This window comes from Strongylocentrotus purpuratus, unplaced genomic scaffold, assembly GCF_000002235.5.
Source record: "Strongylocentrotus purpuratus isolate Spur 01 unplaced genomic scaffold, Spur_5.0 spur5_scaffold_13, whole genome shotgun sequence".
NCBI lineage: Eukaryota > Metazoa > Echinodermata > Echinoidea > Camarodonta > Strongylocentrotidae > Strongylocentrotus > Strongylocentrotus purpuratus.
The window spans coordinates 16,287,706-16,305,947 of record NW_022145598.1 but is presented as its reverse complement, the minus strand read 5'-3'; the positions used below and the strand labels follow the sequence as shown (position 1 = coordinate 16,305,947).

The 18,242-nt window shown below is 37.5% G+C and overlaps 2 protein-coding genes across 2 annotated transcripts in view; one reads left to right on the top strand and one right to left on the bottom strand.

Moving 5' to 3' along the window:
- LOC100888678 overlaps nt 1–3,437 on the top strand; it is a 30,012-nt gene extending 26,575 nt beyond the window's left edge. Inside the window, exons 11-14 of the mRNA XM_003725864.3 lie at nt 67–162; nt 619–747; nt 1,626–1,718; nt 2,540–3,437. Coding sequence (XP_003725912.2) covers nt 67–162; nt 619–747; nt 1,626–1,718; nt 2,540–3,006 — 785 coding nt within the window. The 3' untranslated portion in view covers nt 3,007–3,437. The remainder of the gene's footprint in view (nt 1–66; nt 163–618; nt 748–1,625; nt 1,719–2,539) is intronic.
- Nucleotides 3,438–6,984: 3,547 nt separating this feature from the next.
- Nucleotides 6,985–10,155, bottom strand: LOC575085. Its single transcript, XM_775501.3, has 2 exons — nt 9,878–10,155; nt 6,985–8,639 (listed from the first exon to the last, which is right to left on the bottom strand). The coding sequence occupies exons 1-2, from the start codon at nt 9,901–9,903 to the stop codon at nt 7,964–7,966; spliced, it is 702 nt and encodes a 233-aa protein (XP_780594.2). The 5' UTR covers nt 9,904–10,155; the 3' UTR covers nt 6,985–7,963.
- Between the last annotated feature and the right edge of the window lie 8,087 nt (nt 10,156–18,242).

Genomic DNA, 18,242 nt, shown 5'->3' with positions numbered 1-18,242 from the left:
TGAAAAGATAATATGTGGCCGTACACATCGTTGTTGTATAAGTGTTGTACGTTTGTTCTATAACAGTGCATAAACAGTCGAACCGACATGGCCGAGGGTATACCAGAAGCAACCAGGTGTCCATCACACGTACGGTTCAAAGGTCACAAGCAAGTGAAGAAGGTATGAAGGTGTAACATTTTTAAAACTGGACTTGTTCTTTGTATACAAAATATGGACAAGCATGACCTGTATGATGAGCATTGAGTATCAAGTTTACTGAATGCATATACGAAACAAAAACAGATACAGGAGCAACGAGGGGGTTGATCTTGTGTTATCTAAAAGTTAGGCCTACTTCATGTCTAAATTTAGATACTCTACGTTAACCCGTGTCCTCCAATACATGAGGTTATAGAGAATCATGCTGAGATACTATCTACAAAAAAAAATCTTTGAATGATTTATAAGAAGGTTGTTTTTATGACATATATTTATGTAGCCACTATCTTTCCCTATAACTAATAGGCGAGAAATGTTTATCTACCTTGATATATGAGCCATATCAACTGGCTTCTGTAAGCCAGAAGAGGTTCTAACAACTATGATTCCTTTATGTGTGATTTATTCACCGCGTAGACGCCATCCCTTCTGACCAGGTGCCTCGAGGTGAGATGAACCATTACATGGACATGGCATCTTCTGCAACATCACAGGGCGCCACCAAGGGAACCGAACCTCAGAACGCCGCAATGAGCCCGTTCCCAGGTGAGACATTGTACTTGTACGCCGATGGCGCGATGGCTCAGTGGTAGAGAAGCGGTCTCGTGACCGGGAGGACGTGGGTCCAAAACCAAGTCGACGTGTTAGTGCCCTTTGGGGGGTATGTGTCCTTTGTCACCTGATAGCATGCCGAGAGCAAAAGAAGGAAAACGAATACTGAGTGTACTACAGACGCTCAGGCGATTTCTTACACTTGTAGAATTTCTATTTTCAACCCGGGACCTAATACCATCCCTGGCCCAGATCCTCAAATAAAACCCCATGACCAACTAAATCTTAAGCTACATCTTTGAAGAAATAAACCTAGGGCCGGATAAAAAAATCTTATGCTTGAACAATGGTACCACCAGAATCGGTACGACTCTTTTTTTTAATTTTTATAATCTGTGTATTATGCATTCAGTCGTTCCAGTCTAACTTGAGGCTTTGGGGTTCTCTTATTGATGCACCGGTCAAGAGCAAACCATCAAAAGACCGACCACCTTTTGGCCATTTTTTGTGTAATGCAATTCATGTTTCATATGCTGTCGGTCTGATGACGGTTTCGTTGGTGTGACCCAAGTATCAGTTCGTATGCATGCTACGCGTAGTAAGATAGAATCAGCAAACCAATTATGTAGAGGTGTCGTGGTCGAGGGGATATGTCACCGGACTGTGGATCACAAGGTTCACGGTTCGAGTCCCGCCGCAGCACTAATGTCCTTTGGCAAGACATTAATCTGCATTTGTCACACTCAACTAACGGCTGCCGGAGCTAAAGCTAGGGTAATAATGTCCTAAGCTCTTTGGAAGCGCATAAAGATGTTATTTCATAATGTATGATGCGCTTTACAAGAACTGAATATTATTATTATTGTGTGTAGATCCCGGTGATCTTTTGACCTATGAAGACATGAGAGCGGATGGACAACCGGTCAGCCCCGGGTATGCTCATTATGTTGCTGGATGCCAATCAGGTGAGTTTCTCACAGAACACGATAATCGCAAATGACTTTCGAAAATCAACATGTGTAATTGGGTTTTGACATACGTGTATCATAACGGATATGAATATTTACGTCTGGGGGCTGACCTTTAACGTTTCCATCCGAAAGACGTGATTCAGTTTCGAACCAGGGTCGCCTCAGCAACTTTGTAGGCGAAGACAGAGAGCTGACTAAGTGAACGAACCGCTAGACCAACTCACAAGCATTAACCTTATGTATAAACTTTTTTCAAATGTGCGAATATACAATGACGTATTTCGTAACCCCAATATTTTTTTTTTTAAAAGGGAAATACAATAGGGTATCGAAATAATTCACTCCCGAGTTCATTTTCCGGAAGCTGTTGTATTCGTATTATTAGGAACAGTCCGGCATCCATCTTTTGAGTCTGAGCGTCATTCCTATATTTTCTGTGTATTACAATCCTATAAAAGCTATCCTTTCATTGAACTATTTTCCACCCATGTCTTCAGATTTTCTACTCATATTATTTTCCGTGGTAGATTACAAGATTTCGCTTTATTCTTAGTGGCCTAAATGGAATGTTTCCTGCTCCTGTAGTATCATTTGAATGAATATTGTTAAATTTATATTCCTATTATCTCACCCCTTTGCTTTATTGAAAACTATCAACTTCTTTGACTCTTTTAGGCTTTCCCTAACTCTGATTCAGTGTTGGCCTCCGAGGTCTATGTATTTTATCTTTTCATTGATTATCTGACAATAAATGGATATTTTTCTTTCATTTACTAACTATCGTTTTGATTCCATTCTGTATGCTTTCTTTCAAGTGGACACTTTTGTGTATGGCAATATACCCACCTCAGCAATGCCTTTGAAGAGAAGCGACTCCGGTATCTGCTGCTCCTATTCCTTATCTCCTACCAAGCTGGACTCTTTCAATCTGCAGAACACGTACGAATCGACCATCTTCAACATGCCCGAGAAGCTACAAATGCCCACTCGTGGCGCTGCAGACCAAGGTGATACGGACACGCACATGACACCCGAAGGCATCTACCAATTCACCACGCCCGAGAAGCTACAAATGCCCACTCGGCGCGCAGCAGACCACGGTGATTCAGACTCGCCCATGAAACCCGGAGATATCTACGCTAGCCCATTACTGTCATCGAGCACGGTTGCGTCCGAGTGGAATTTCGTCCCCACTTGCTCGACATGGAGGGGTGGCGGACCAGAGTCTTGTGAGAGGAGCGGTTTGCAGCTGTATGCCAATGCCCCACATGAAGTCGACTAATGATCTTCAAGGCAGCAGGGAAGCACTGTGGTGCCTCTTTCTTTTGACGTCCATCAGGAGATGTGGGTTCGAATCCCGGCTAGGCCAGGCCTAGCCGGGATTCTCTAGTACCCGTTTATCCAGTGGCGTGGCTTAGATCCCAGGGCACTTGCATAATTAGCATGGCATCGGTCGTACAGGATTGTTGCATGCTTTTGAAAAGGCGCTTTATAAATCTGGCTCTCTTTCTCGGTCTTCTCTCATGATTTCTCTATTCGATTGGAGGCTCACGTACCTCTTGTGCCCCCTAAGCTACGCCATTGCATTTTTTACGAATTAGAATCCAATACTAAAATATAAACTAATCATAAGGCTTTAGCGCGTAGACCTATACATGAGTAGGCTTCTTTACATACATGTAATTAATCGAGGTCAAAAAAGTTCAACCGATCTTGGAAGAAAAAAAAAAAAAAAATTTGGGGGGGGGGGGGGGCATGTGCCCCCCGTGCAGAAGTATTGAACAACCAAGGAGTTTTAAGAGCTGGAGTCCCAAGTGGCAACACATTATTACAAGTTGCTGCCGTTTTCTAAAGTAACACACAATAGAATCTACAGGTGCGCTTTTACCTTTGATGACCGATGTTCGAAGCCGCCAACGTCATTGGAAAGTTTGAGTAGTGATTTTTCTCACACAGAAATATCATTAATATTTCACTTTTTATTTGAACTAACAAGGGAAAAAATCGAACAGATGATAAGATATGAATACAAAAGCCTGATTGTGTCAAGAATTTTGCTTACATTGTACTATAGCAGTTTTAATTTGTGATGAAAAATAGTAAACATGTGTACAATCCTTAAACCTGCAATTTGACACTTTTCCGATTACTTCTGGCTCACGCAAATAAAAAGTGAATTTGTTCAAAAACAGTTCTTTATAATGCTATACTGTATGTCAGATTATTGCCCACACATGCCCAGTTGAGTAATTTTGATTAATATTTCAGGAAATTTTGCTCCTTTTTTTTCGCTTGCCTCCTGAAAAGGTAAGCACTGTGTACTGCTCATATTATCAGAAGAGAGGTAGCGAAAAGTAATTATCTTTATAAAAGCATATTTCCCTTTGAAATTGGCCCGTTAGTGTGCAGCTAGGCAGGAATATTTTGTCTACGTATCTACATAAAGATCCAATCTAGCATTATGCCTGACATATTTTCACCTGGCGGCTTCGAAGACAGTACAAAGGGAATGAGCTAGATATGACTCCATCTCTTAAAACTCCCTGGAAGAACACAAAAGACAAATTATGACACACAAATATTATATGCTCATTGCACCATTTTATATCTCCATATATCCTCTCATCTGCACGCAGGTGAATTGATTGATCATTTGAATGTAATATTGTAAAGTCATATTTATCCATAAATATCCATTACTCGCTATAGATACAGACGCACAGGTTAATGATGTACATTATGAATAGTTGTTGTCCAAAGTACGAGATGTACATTAGTCCAGATCCCAGGGGTCTCGGTCAATTGTAAATACTGTAAGCAGGCGTGACCAAGAAAACGCATATAAAGTTGTTTTTCAAATAGATTGGACGCGGTCCGAAAACGTCCATTTTAAAGAAAAAGGGTACTTTTTCAAAATCCTGCTGTACGCGTTTATTGGTATTTTTCTAGAGTTGAAAGCTGGTCGGGAAGCCGGTTGTCTATAACTTTCGGTTACGTCAGCTTAATAATGTAAAAACACATAAAGAAGCCCTTAGTCTTCGCGTAAATATATATTATATTAGATGCCCTGTGCTGATATGGATGGGTGTCATTGAAATAGGATAAATTTGTACACTATGTATTATACATTAACTTTGTTTTGCATAATAGAAGAGTAACTGCTCAAGTGGTGTGGGTTTCTGTAAACACTACACGTACTTCATATAAAATATATGAAATTTGAAATGTAATTCTTTTTTTCAAAGAAAGGACCTATGATGGCTGTGCATTAAACCCATTTGGAAGTGTACAGGTTGATGTTTTTGCTTCTCTATTGAAATAAATGTTTACATTGTGAATTTTACATCAGAAGCGCAATTAGATTTATTTTACATTATCAACAACTTAAATGGTAATTCCTATCGCACTTCAAAATGCTCAAGGGGTTACAGTTTTACAATACTTGTTTAGGAGTACACTTTTGTGAAATACCCCTTTAGGTGTGAATTCAGGGGAGAAAAACACGCAAAATTCTTATTTAGGGTGCATTTTGGCTTCAGAAGAAATCCTCATTTATAGGGGGTATCTGGAAAAACTCACTGATGTAGAAATACTGTAAGCATGCGTGGCCATAGGTTTTTTCCAGACCCCCCTCCTCCTTAACCAACAAAAAACAGAAGAAAAATCAAGGAGACCTTTAACAAAAAAAATGCATAAAGAGAGAAATTAAAGAAGGAGGAAGGAATAAGAAAAACGTGAGATGATATAGAAGTATGAAGATGATGATAAAATGCTCATTTAGGTGGTGAAAACGATGATGACGGTGGTGATGATGATGGTGATGATGATGGCGGTCGTGAAGATGATGATGATGATGCTGGTGGTATAGTGGTGATGATAATGATGACGATGGTGACGATGATACAGATGATGGTGGTGGTGGTTGGGATGATGATGGTGATGGTGGTGGTGGTGATGATAATAATGATGTTGATTATGGTAGTGGTGATGATGGTGACGAGCGGATCAAATGAAATTGCAAAAAATACTTTATCCCAAAACCAAACATTGTGTAAAATGATAAAACAGGATTCTTGAAACGATAATTACTTTCCATATTTTACTGAAAATAGCAACTCATCAATTATTCATGTCGTATAAAGTTTATTAAATTGCACGAAAAACTATTGCATTCAGGTAAAGTGCTCATCCTCAAATGAAATAAAAAAAGAATTTAGACTCTTCCTTTAAAAATATACCACTTTATTTAATATAACAAAACAAATGGATTGAAAGTCGTAGTCTTTGGATTTAAACAGAGTTGATATCAAATTAAACATATATATAGACTTCGATAGAAAGTCAGTATACAGAGTAACCAAACATAGTGTAACAAGAAACATACATAGGGCATGAGAAAAGAGAATAATCTTGATTTTTCTTCATCACTTATAATTACTAGGATAATAAAACTTTCCAAAATTATGCATTTTATTTATTTCTTAAGTCGTATCGATTTGAGCGTTCCGGAGCGTTCCAATTCCTTTCAGTTTTAGATAATTGCCCCACAAAGGGGCCCTTTATTAACCAAAATTAAAACACATTTACATAATATGCAAGCACGTGACATAAGAAAATGGAATATGTAAAGTCTTAATTTCCCTTTAAGAGCAGAAAGTGAACTTTTCAAACTATCGGATGCATCACAGCATGCACAAGAGCTTCCGTTCATGTTGTTACAGGAAAAGATACAGGAAATGTGACGCTTCAAAAGTAGGCCGATATTGTTTTTCTTACATTAAAACTTAACATTGGCAGTCTTGGCCGTTTTCCGTTTCTGTATAAACATTGTTTGATCAGGAAATTCTATCAAAGAGTAACATCCTCATATGGCTTTTTCTTTTCTATTCTTTTCTGTGCTTTTCGGAGGGGGGAGCATACTCAGTGGTTTATACCCCTACGACCATTCCCCTATCGTGACACCCATGAGCATCATAGGGCTACCTGTCCAAATTCAGTCGAAATGAATCTATTTAATTCAAGTTAGTTGCCTCGTTTGAAGCTTTTGAAATTCATTTAAAGGGAAATCCAACCTTAACAGCAAACCACTCTAGAAGAAAGCAGATAAAAATGTTTAAAAAATAATACAAATTTAAATGAGATTGGAGCAGGAAGAACAATAAATCGAAAGTTTCTATTTGTGTTAAAATTGTTTGGTATCGGCTCTTCAAATTCGTTGAATCGGTAATGTCTATGTGATGTAGTGGCGGCAAACTTTTTCATTTGTTCCAACAAAATGACACAAATTTCCATTTTTAAAAATAATATATGATTCATGAAGGTCCTTTCGCTTTAGAGGACATATGATAATATGCTACCCATAATTTATCTTAAGTAGTGCCCCGAGGGGGAGGGCCCTTCGAAAAAAATTATTTCATTTTTGATACACGACAAACGGGAGAGTTATATCCACGACTACGTCCTAGTCCACTGACCGAAATTCAACTGCCAATATGAAATTCACATAGACTTAGTGATTACATATTTCAATCATTCATAACTTTCTTATTATTGGTCCGATTTATTTCAAACGTTCATCATTCTGTGTCTCTTAATGATCAGCTTTCAAACAAATGGACTTATTGCATTTCAACTACCGTTCTAAGAAGTTACATGTACTTGGTTATGGTGAAAGCAAGCTAAATAAAAAAAATAAGGTGCCCAATTCATAAAACCCCTTCTAACTATAAACATTTCTAAATATCTATAAAATAAGTAGGATATTCTCCTCACAGCCGATCCAATGAGATGATTTCAGTAGTTTATTATATCAGCTATTGCAAGCACCTGGTATTGATATAAGGTGTATTGGAAAAAACTCCCGTGGAGTGACTAGCTACCACAAATACAAACATAAAATGCGTTAGAAAACGAGGGTCAGATTCTTACAAAATGTTGGATACACTTGCTTTTTATCATTCCACTTATTTGTATGTATATATTCTCTGTTGAATATAAATATGTTTATAATGTATATGTGTACACTTCATCGTTACATATAATTCTCTTGTGACTTGTCCTTTGTTATTCTTAAACCAATAGAAAACAAATCCTGTTATAACAGATCGATGAATCGATGAATAAAATTTAATGTATTACTCACTAACCAATTGCATTGATTTCGTTTCTTTTGTCATCTTTATACATGGGAGGGTGTGTACAATTCTTGAAATAAGATGCCCACGATAACAGAGAAGGCTCTATTCTTCTAGTCCAGAGATGAGGAACCCTCTCGTTATGTCAGAATCTGGGTCACTCGTATTCATGAGTTCAAACATCTCATTGGTCTCGACCCATTCCACCCTTCCCTCATACCACGTATCAAGCAAGAGAAAGCGATCAGTGTCACGATGGTATGCGGCCAACGGACTGAAATGTCCTAGCCGGACAACCCCAGAATCAGACTTCCAGGTGTACAAGTAGTTGACTAACACACCCTGACTCGAATCGCAGTGAGACAGCGCCTCGATCGCCCTGGAACGGAATGTGTCCACATCGACGTCCTTTGTGTAGACTTTGGTCGTCGGAACGCCGTGTGCTTGAAACAGACGTTGGATTTCGAGAAGTGTGGCGCCTCGCTTTAGCACTTCTTCGTGGTTTACGACACGTGTCGTCTGCTCAAAGGAGAACATGTTCGTGTCTCTGTAAGGTACTTCACTGACGTCACAATCGGATTGGTCAGCCGGGAGAGGAAACTTCTTTCCGAAGTATATCGCGCTCATGAGGAGGGCGGCGGAGTGGATACCGCAATAGCCCATTTTTTCTTGAACGCTGAAGATCTTGATGAGGAGTGTCTGCCGAACGGCGGCATCGATTAGCAAGGCTCCTCCCTCCGGAGATTTTAATAATATCACTTTGTCTGGACTCCACCATTCCCTGTATCAAGCATAAACAATGTGACAAAAGGTATTATAATTCGTTAATGTTTTAGATAGTTTGCGCATTCCTCATGTTTCGGGAGAAGCATATTTTACAATATCAATCACATGGAAAAGTGGAAAAAGTAGTCATAAAACTTATCTTGCTGGGAGGATAGACCTACTACATAATGTGGATGATAAATTCAACCTTACGTTTGCTGAATGGTTTTAGATATTATAAACATACACATTGTAGTTTAATTGCAGATGTCCGTGGGGTATTTCTTTACCCTCGAAAAAGTGTGGATGAAAGAGACGGGCTATCCAGCCGATTGTTTCTTAATTTTTGTTCATTACGCCGTAATTGTATGGATTTTGTTCGCTTCATATCTCAGGAATGACATGGTTAATTGAACTTGTATAACCTAGGCCCCGTCTTACAAAGAGTTGATATCAATCTCAACTTTGTACATAATTTAGAGATATGAGACTGCAAACTTGCGATTGCTTTGGATCAATCGCAAATCTTTGTAAGACGGGGCCATGTGCTATAATTATATGCACGATCATTGATCCTATCGTCGAGATTTGTGGCTTGTTACGGATGCGTGACGTCATCCAGCCGCCATTTTGTTAATTTCTATTATTGTCCATATTTCTGTCATACATTGTCATTTCTGAATGATATTTGATATGCATAAACTTGACGTCATGTGTAAACATTTTGATAGTATATTCTTTTGTATAAGAATGAAATAAAAATAAAAATTAATATGCAAGATAACAACCTTTCAAGTTAACAGATTGATGTGTTTTCATAGACTGAGACAAACACACACTATGAACATGACGGACAAAGAAAGCGGATTAAATATACAGTTCCTCAGGTAGACAAAGAAACATCCCTTCACTGCTATTATTTAAACATGTGTAGAACAGATGTCACATGCATATTCACCTGTTCTACACATTTTTACATAATATCAGTGAAGGGATGTTCCTTTGTCTACCTGAGGAACTGTATATTTTGTCCGCTTTCTTTGTCCGTCATGTTCATAGTGACATACGCTGCCATTTTTCAGTTCGCATTGCATTGTTTGTTGTAATTCTTGTAAACCATATATACGATCTCAAAGTACTATGCACCTGCATTGTAGGACTACCTTGCATGCCATTTTACGCATCGGACTTACATAATTATATTAGCTTCATAATTGTATGCGCCTGTATCAAAGTAAAATACAAGAAGCTTACCTCATATAACTCCAGGTGTTGCCCATGTTGACAGCGAGTAAAATTAAGTTATATATGCTGCTCTTCGGTGTTAATGTTCCGCCTATTCTCCGCTATGCTGCTCGAAAGCCTTATTATGACACAACATTCTACAGGTAGGCCTACTAATTGATAGGAAAGCGAAGCTAAGCTGCAGACTGTAGGCAGGTATCTGAACTTGCAATACATTTATGCTAGGCTTACCCTACTATTATTTGCACGATGAAATAAAGTGCCTTGACCTCGCGTAGGCTACACGACCTGCACGAGAGCTTGAGAATAAAAAGGTCTTGAAAGCAAATATGCAATTCCAAAGTCCAAACGGTGCATTTACTACTCATTTGTATTTATTCAGAAATTCAGTTTTAAAAAAAAATGAAAAAGAAAAGAAAAGAGGAGCTTATATGTGTTAAAAGACAACTACCCAAGGAACAATCATCCCGGGACAACGTTTGTAGAGACTAAAAGTGCTTTCTGGTTAGTGTTTAACTGTTTATGTATTTCTGGGGTATGCGTTAGAGAGAGAGGGGGGTAGGGAGAGAGGGAGAGGGGAATGAGAGGGAGAGGGGGGCAGAGGGGGGGGGGAGAGAAAAAACAGAAAGAAAGAAAGAGGGAGAAAGAAAGAGATTTGGAGGAGAGAGGGCGGAGAGAGAGAGACAGATAGAGAGGAAAAAGCTCCCATAATTTTTTGTTGTTGTTGAAGAACACATTACTGAAAAAAAGAATAAAATATTTCGAATATCAGTTGACTGGATTATAAGATATGCATTAAAGTAACCTGCACTTCATCCATTTTATATTTGTACTTAGATTTTTGTTTTGAACATAAAACATTTGAAAGAAATTTCTAACGAATAATGGCAGTAACTCAGTATTTCTGTAAACGGATAACTTGTAACTTTCCTTTCTGCATTAATGATAATAATAATGATATTCCGCTTTTTTATAGCGCCAAATACATCAATACAATTGTATCTTGGCGCTTTACAGATATATTATTACCCCGGTAATCGGATACAGGCTTACCCACACACAATTTATGCACATTTTCCACTCCCTGGGAAGCATTTCGGCCAGTCGCCATTTTACAAGCGCAAACTTGCTCATCCAACCACATTAACTTTCGCATCCTACCGGACACCCATTTAACACCTGGGTGGAGAGTGGCAAATGTAGATTAACGTCTTGCCAAATGCCATTAGTGCTGCTGCGGGACTCGAACCCCATGCCTTTTGATCTGCAGTCGGGTGACTTATCCCCTAGACCTCAACACCTCAGATGTATCAATGCTTAATTTGAACAGGCACCCCCCCCCCCCCCCCGCCGCTGTCTCCCTACCTCACTGCCACACCATTGGTTTACCGCTTACCTTCCATGGCAGTCGTAGGAACCTGTTCTATAATTCTGCCTATTTCATTTGAATAATTAGTATAAATTGTTGGAAAATATAACATGTCCAAAGGTCAAGTACAATCTGAGCAAAAATGAGAATGGAATGAGAAGGAAAACACATATGTAATCAATACTATTGTAAGTTGTTTTCCTTGTTGGTCTTCTGTGGAGAACAAAAAGAAACTGCTTCGTTATTAGGTCATTTACCCACAAAAAAGAGGAAGAGATATTGCCATAGAAAACATAAGATTTCAAGGAGTAACAGGACAGGATGACGAAGAAACCAGCAAGTTTAGGATTAAAGGTATCATGATATATTGAAATATATGTCTTTCAAATCACGGATCACAATGTGAAAAGGACAGGTCAAATGTATTTTGATTTCATCACATTTGAAGTTCGATATGAAGCGGGTTCCCCTAAATTTTGTCCGGCAAGTTTGTTGACATAAACAAGAGCATTTCGAACTATTGTACACGCCTGCCAATGAAAATTCGTTTTCTTGACATGCCTCTGTGCAGGTACTGGGTGTTACGATGACGTCATGAGCAAAATTGACATGTTCTGGAATCGTAAGCAATGACATTAAGGTGTACCATTTTCATTTGACTCCAATAAAAAGGTAATAATTATACGAAAGAAGAGGGAAATATTTAAAGCTTGTAGACAATAAGCAGGAGCTATAAACACACGTCTAAATCAAATTATATCATGCAATGCGGCAACTTCGCTAGGATTTAATTGCAGACATTAATATCCATTACGTTTAACGTAAACGTAGTTCCTCATTTGTGTCATCCTGCCTTTATCAATATTTTTAATTTAAGTGTAATTGATCATGGCCTTGCAGCCATAGGCATTACAAGACTTAATAAACTGCGGGTTTCTGTGGCAATGTGAGTGAAATTAAAGTTAAAATAAATACTGTAGTTCGAGTGTCATTCGAGTGTCTTTGATGAGGTTTCGAATATCAATTATAATCAATTGCTTTGATATCACGTGATCCTAACAATCGCAGAGAACATCAGCTTAATTGCGGTATGTGATTAACGTCACGAATATGACATTGGATGTTTTTTTTTAACGAGCTAAATCATTCGTTATACATTCATCCAATCGCATGGAGATATGAAATTTTTCACTTTTATTTTTACAACCTGAATTCCCTTTCGCCATGTTCGCTCTTGTTTGAGAATACTCAATTCAATTGTTTTAATCCTTTTCTACACGATTACAATTATCACATTACCTGTGAGAATCCAATATTATAATTCTTTGCTATACTCTATATTCAATGTGAATTGAATCGAAATAAATTGAGTCCATTCTGAAGTTACGAGCTATGGTGGAAAAGAAAAGAGACCTACTTGAAACAAAAATGACACAAAGCAAAACAAAGGCCTTAAAATGTTTTTAATCTGTTTAAGATATAACAACATTTGTATGATAAGATAGCAGCAAATCATGGCTGGCCAATGATGTATCTTGCTTGGAAAACGTATAATTTATGCGCACAACATGTATGAAGTGGCTGGCATAAAGAGAAAGATGGGCAGTGAAAGTGATACTTATAATTTGTTTTACTTGACGAGAGGGCCATGACAATAATAATTAGTATTCTAAATTACTTCCAAAAACTCGACATGCTCGAGGTCCATAATCAAGCTACATACAACTTATCAGCATACTAGTTAACTGGTTGAATACCTACTTTGTTTTGGGGTTTTGTATATCTGATCCTTCTAATCATATTGGTTTAAGTTGACGACCTTTCAGTAAAAAGACATTAAACCGTAGCTTCCGGCAGCTCTCTTGTTCAAATTTCCATTTCTTTGGCATTTTCTCCATATATCGCACTATGCTCAGACATCATACCTCTCACTTTATATCTTACATTGTAATTTGTATATTGTTCTCTCTAAAATACTTATCTGGGCTTGTATCATTGTGTATGTGACTACATGAATATACTTTGGACACGATAACAATGACATAGATAAACAACATGGTCAGTGTAACATTGTATGATCTAGGAATCATAATTTATTATAATAATATATCAATATACATTCTACATGATATTACTTTTTCATACCAGGTAGCAAAGTCACAGTGACGTACAACAAGAAAACACAATGTATGTTAATGAAAAATTTTCAATCTATAGACTTGACGCTTGAGTGGTCTTGTCTTACGTATAGGAATAAATTATTTTTTTAGATGAGAACGGGCCCTTTGTTTGGGGAGTGGGTATATGCATTTTTTTTTTTTTTTTGCGCCTGCTCACTTTTCACTCGCCGCCCAAAATACGCTCGGTGCCTGGGCGGTCGCCGCCCGGGCACCGACCTAATCGCTGGGCGATGCCTAAATTCCAGCAGCGACCTGCTGCTCTGATTTGTGACCATAGCTTAAGTTTACAATGTACAATCCGATTCACTCGTTCTTTAGATATATTGTATCAACACTGAGTATTTGCAGTTGAATGTACACACACAATGATCATTTTACAATTTAAGTGATTCCATTTTCATACAACATGATTCAACTTAATTTTTAAAACAAAAATAATTCATCGTATTGATAAATGCAGCTATGTATGATATCAAACATATCGGTTCTCCTCCACCTCAATGTAACCATCATCCTCACTGTTATCCTGTTCTGAACTTTGATTTCCAGAACGGCGTAAACACGTTGAATAGTACACTGTGGGGGCTGCAGGGTCCGTTGAAACCCCGAAGATATCTCGATGTACAGGTCCGGATATGTGTGCAGAGAAACCTTTGGTGTCAGATCTTCTTGAAGAGCCACTTCCACCCTGGTGGACTGGGATAGGTATACGGGAAGAATAATAAACTTTGCTCTTAGGGGTTGTTGAAGTCTCACTTTTATCCTTGGACTGCGATATCGGTAAACACGAAGAGTAATACACCTTTGACCCAGGACTTGGCAAGCCTTGTGTTTCAGGTTCTCCAATCATGTACCCATCGGCACCTACTCTGCTCGCCATAAGCAGATCCATGGGTTTACGTTGGGTCATCTCAGGGTAGTTGTACTCGGGGTACTCGTCGGATGATCTGCTCCTTGAAGAAACCTCTTGGCCCAAGACCAGATACTCGTGAGCTAGTACAGTACCTGTTGTAGGTACAGAACTTCCGCCAAGGTCAGGCTCTTCGTAGATGCCATCCTTCACTTCTGTACCTGATGACGCCGCTGCTGTTGCACCTGCTTGTAGAATCTCTGGAAGCTTTGGCATTGCCCCAAGCGGTTGGTATTGCGTTCCTGTTGCCACTCGGTCATCTCTGTCTTGGACACGGTTATCCTGAACGCTCATCCGGTGACGCTCCGTGTTAATTTTTTCTCTGCATTTTTTAGTTATAACTGTTACCAATACGCCTGCAACGACAATGGCTACTGCAAAGTAGATTGTGCCGAATGGTGGTGATGGGGGATCTGTAGGAAGAAAAAAGAAGAGGTGATAGGTATTGACATATTGCTCACACTTTTGAAGACCGCACAAAGGTATTTTTTTTAAATGAGGATGTGTTATAAAAAATGTAGGTTATTCTAAAGATATAACACTATTAATTTGAAAGTAAATTAATCATAATTCCCTAAATATTGGAATGTGCATGGTTCTCCTGGTGATAAAAGTTTGTTTCTCGGTGGACTTGTGTACTTTCTGTGCACTTTCTCACAATAAAACATGAAAACAAAACGAAGTCACACAATGTAAACTGTTATAAATGTGTACTTTTATAAGCCTTTATTTATGAAGCGAATTGCATCTCAAAACCATCAATAGTCAGAAAATAGTCTTATAATAAAAGTAACCAAGTTGTGAAAAAACAGGCGTGGAAATGAATAGTTATAACTCATTGTCACCTACCGTGGGACGTTGTATTATCTTTTATTTCTCCTCTGTCACAGGATGTGTTACTTGGTGTTACAGAAGGGCGAACTATAGAGTGCAAAAAGAGGAAAGATGTATCATGATACTCACGGTTTCTTGTTTGATTACAATAACTATCAAATTAAAATAAAATACATTAAGAAAGTTTACGTGACTGACATTGTGATCTTACAACTTTGCAATACAGTTAATAGTGTCACATGGCTGCAAAGCCTGCAATCATAGGTACTGTAGTTATTGAAAGATCAATGTCTCTCCAAATCCTCAACTGGATAAATTATAAGCCAAGGAGACATTCTTAACCAACTTGTATTGCTATTTCATAGAGTATGATTTCATTTTGATAGAATAGAGTAGAAATGGCTGAAAGGGTGCGAGATACTGTAATTATGTATTCACTACTGCAAATGGCGATTGTTGTTACATGATTGAATCCCGACAGTATCAGAATGATGGGACGATATACATCACTGATGAAAATACAACCATGCAAATGATTGTTTATATTTTCACCTTATAAAATGCGTTTATCCTGCTCAAGTCATGTTTAACTATTAATGAAAAGAAAACTAGAGAACGTTATGCTTACCGGCATACACACTCACAGCAGTATAACCGCCACAAAATTTTGTTTGGTCTGGTCGGCATGGCAAGCCGCAGTTATCGTCAGCCAGTGGTTTGTTACGGCATGTCTGCTCACAGGAGCAAGAGCATAAAGTCCGGTCGTGTATTGCAACGTATGGAAACCCATGTTCTTTACAAGTTGCAATGCAGGAGTCGGGTGTGATGGACTCTGAGATATTGACGACGTAGTCGAAGTGTAGGCATCCTTGAGCAAAGCAACCGATATAATCACCATCTGTAAAAGAAAAAAAAAGTTCCTTATCTCTCTAAAATGAGTAATAATTAAGGCCAATATTTGATTCGTACTTCATTACTTCAGAAGATGATACTCTATATTTCGTGATATATTCATTTGTAAGTAAATTTTTATGTTAAATATTCATGCACAACAACATATGGCACGTTACTTTAGAGATGTTTGAAATTTGTCTGCTGCTAAAAAAGAAAATATGGGAGTTGGAAAAATATCATAGTTACATTTATATTTGCAAAACATATAAAGTGATATTTATTTCTTTTTATTAATGTATCGTCCACATGTTATAGTATTGTAAACATTTATACAATGTAGGTTAAAAATGAATGTCTATTAGTAGCCTACGATTTTTTTTTATTTTTGTTAAAGAAATATAATTTACTTTGAATATATATTTCCCACTGATCCTACGTAGCCGAAAACCATTATTTTTCACATATTCATCCGCTGTTGTTTAAAGATTCAACTCCAAAAATCTGACAAAAGTAATTCATGGAATACATCTAAAAACGTCATATCAATTTGTAGTTTTAGTAAGCATGCCATAAAATAGCATATTGGCAACAACAGTACATTTGAAATTTAGGTAGCTGATATTGACTTGAACAATAGGATTCTTACCTTCAGCAGATCTCTCATCTAATTCGTCTGCAGTTAATGTGGCATTTTCATCACCTAAAATTCCATTTACACTTAAATGTATTGCAAATATGAGAAGATGAAATCCAAACATTCTGACACGTAAGCTCCGCTATACTTTATCTTTGATAACGTGGTTGCACTTTCAGAACTAGGCTCAATAGTTAAAAGTCATTCGAATTGTTAATGCAGATATTTCCTCGTTGTTGAAGTATTGATTTCAGTGATGATTTCTACAGTGAGGCAATACAAGCAAGACACAGTGGAAGGAGTTATTCCAGAGGCGGACTTGGATTGTCACATAAATAGCATCAGTGACTATGTGATGAATATTATTGTTGCATTCACCACAGTCGTAAAGTGATTACTGTGTACTTGAGACGAAACAAAAGTTAATAAATATGGACATCAAGTGCACTTTCGAACATTTAAAAGTACTCATAAAATAGATTTAACCTCGTGAAGCAGCCCCCCCCCACACACACACAGAGAAACATACGCACTGAAATTATTTTAAAATAAGTGTCAGATATAACTCATGAGGACATGCATGAATGAACGAATGAATAATATTAAAAAAATCACAATTCTCTCAAATGGCACCCTCTCTTTTAAGTACTATATATCACTCGTGTTGTGTTCTATATCTCAAGTATAAATTCATTAATGATAATTCCTTTTAGTCATACTTCGTTATGGAATGATTAATATATATATTTTGTATATATATATATATATATATATATATTTTTTTTTTTTTTTTAAATTATTTTATTTATTTATTTATTTTTTTTTTTTTTTGGGGGGGGGGGGGTAGAGAGACAGATAGAGAGGAAAAAAGCTTCCATAACTATTTTTTGTTGTTGAAGAACACATTACTGAAAAAAAAGAATAAAAAGAGTACCATTTTCATTTTACTCCAATGAAAAGGTAATAATTATACGAAAGAAGTGGGAAATATTCAAAGCTTGTAGATAATAAGCAGGAGCTATAAACACACGTCTTAATCAAATTATATCATGCAATACGGCAAACTTAGCTAAGATTTCATTGCAAACATTAATCTCAATTACGTTGGACGTAGACGTAGTTCCTCATTTGATGTCATCCTGCCTTTATCGATATTTTAAATTTAAGTGCAATTGTTCATGGCCTTGCAGTCATTCAGGCATTACAAGACTTAATAAACTGCGGGTTTCTGTGGCAATGTTAGTGAAATTAAAGTTAAAATAAATACTGTAGTTCGAGTGTCATTCGAGTGTCTTTAATGAGGTTTCGAATATCAATTATAATCAATTGCTTTGATATCACGTGATCCTAACAATCGCAGAGAACATCAGCTTAATTGCGGTATGTGATTAACGTCACGAATATGACATTGGATGTTTTTTTTTAACGAGCTAAATCCTCCGTTGTAAATTCATCCAATCGCATGGAGATATGAAATTTTTCACTTTTATTTTTACAACCTGAATTCCCTTTCGCCATGTTCGCTCTTGTTGGAGAATACTTACTTCAATTGT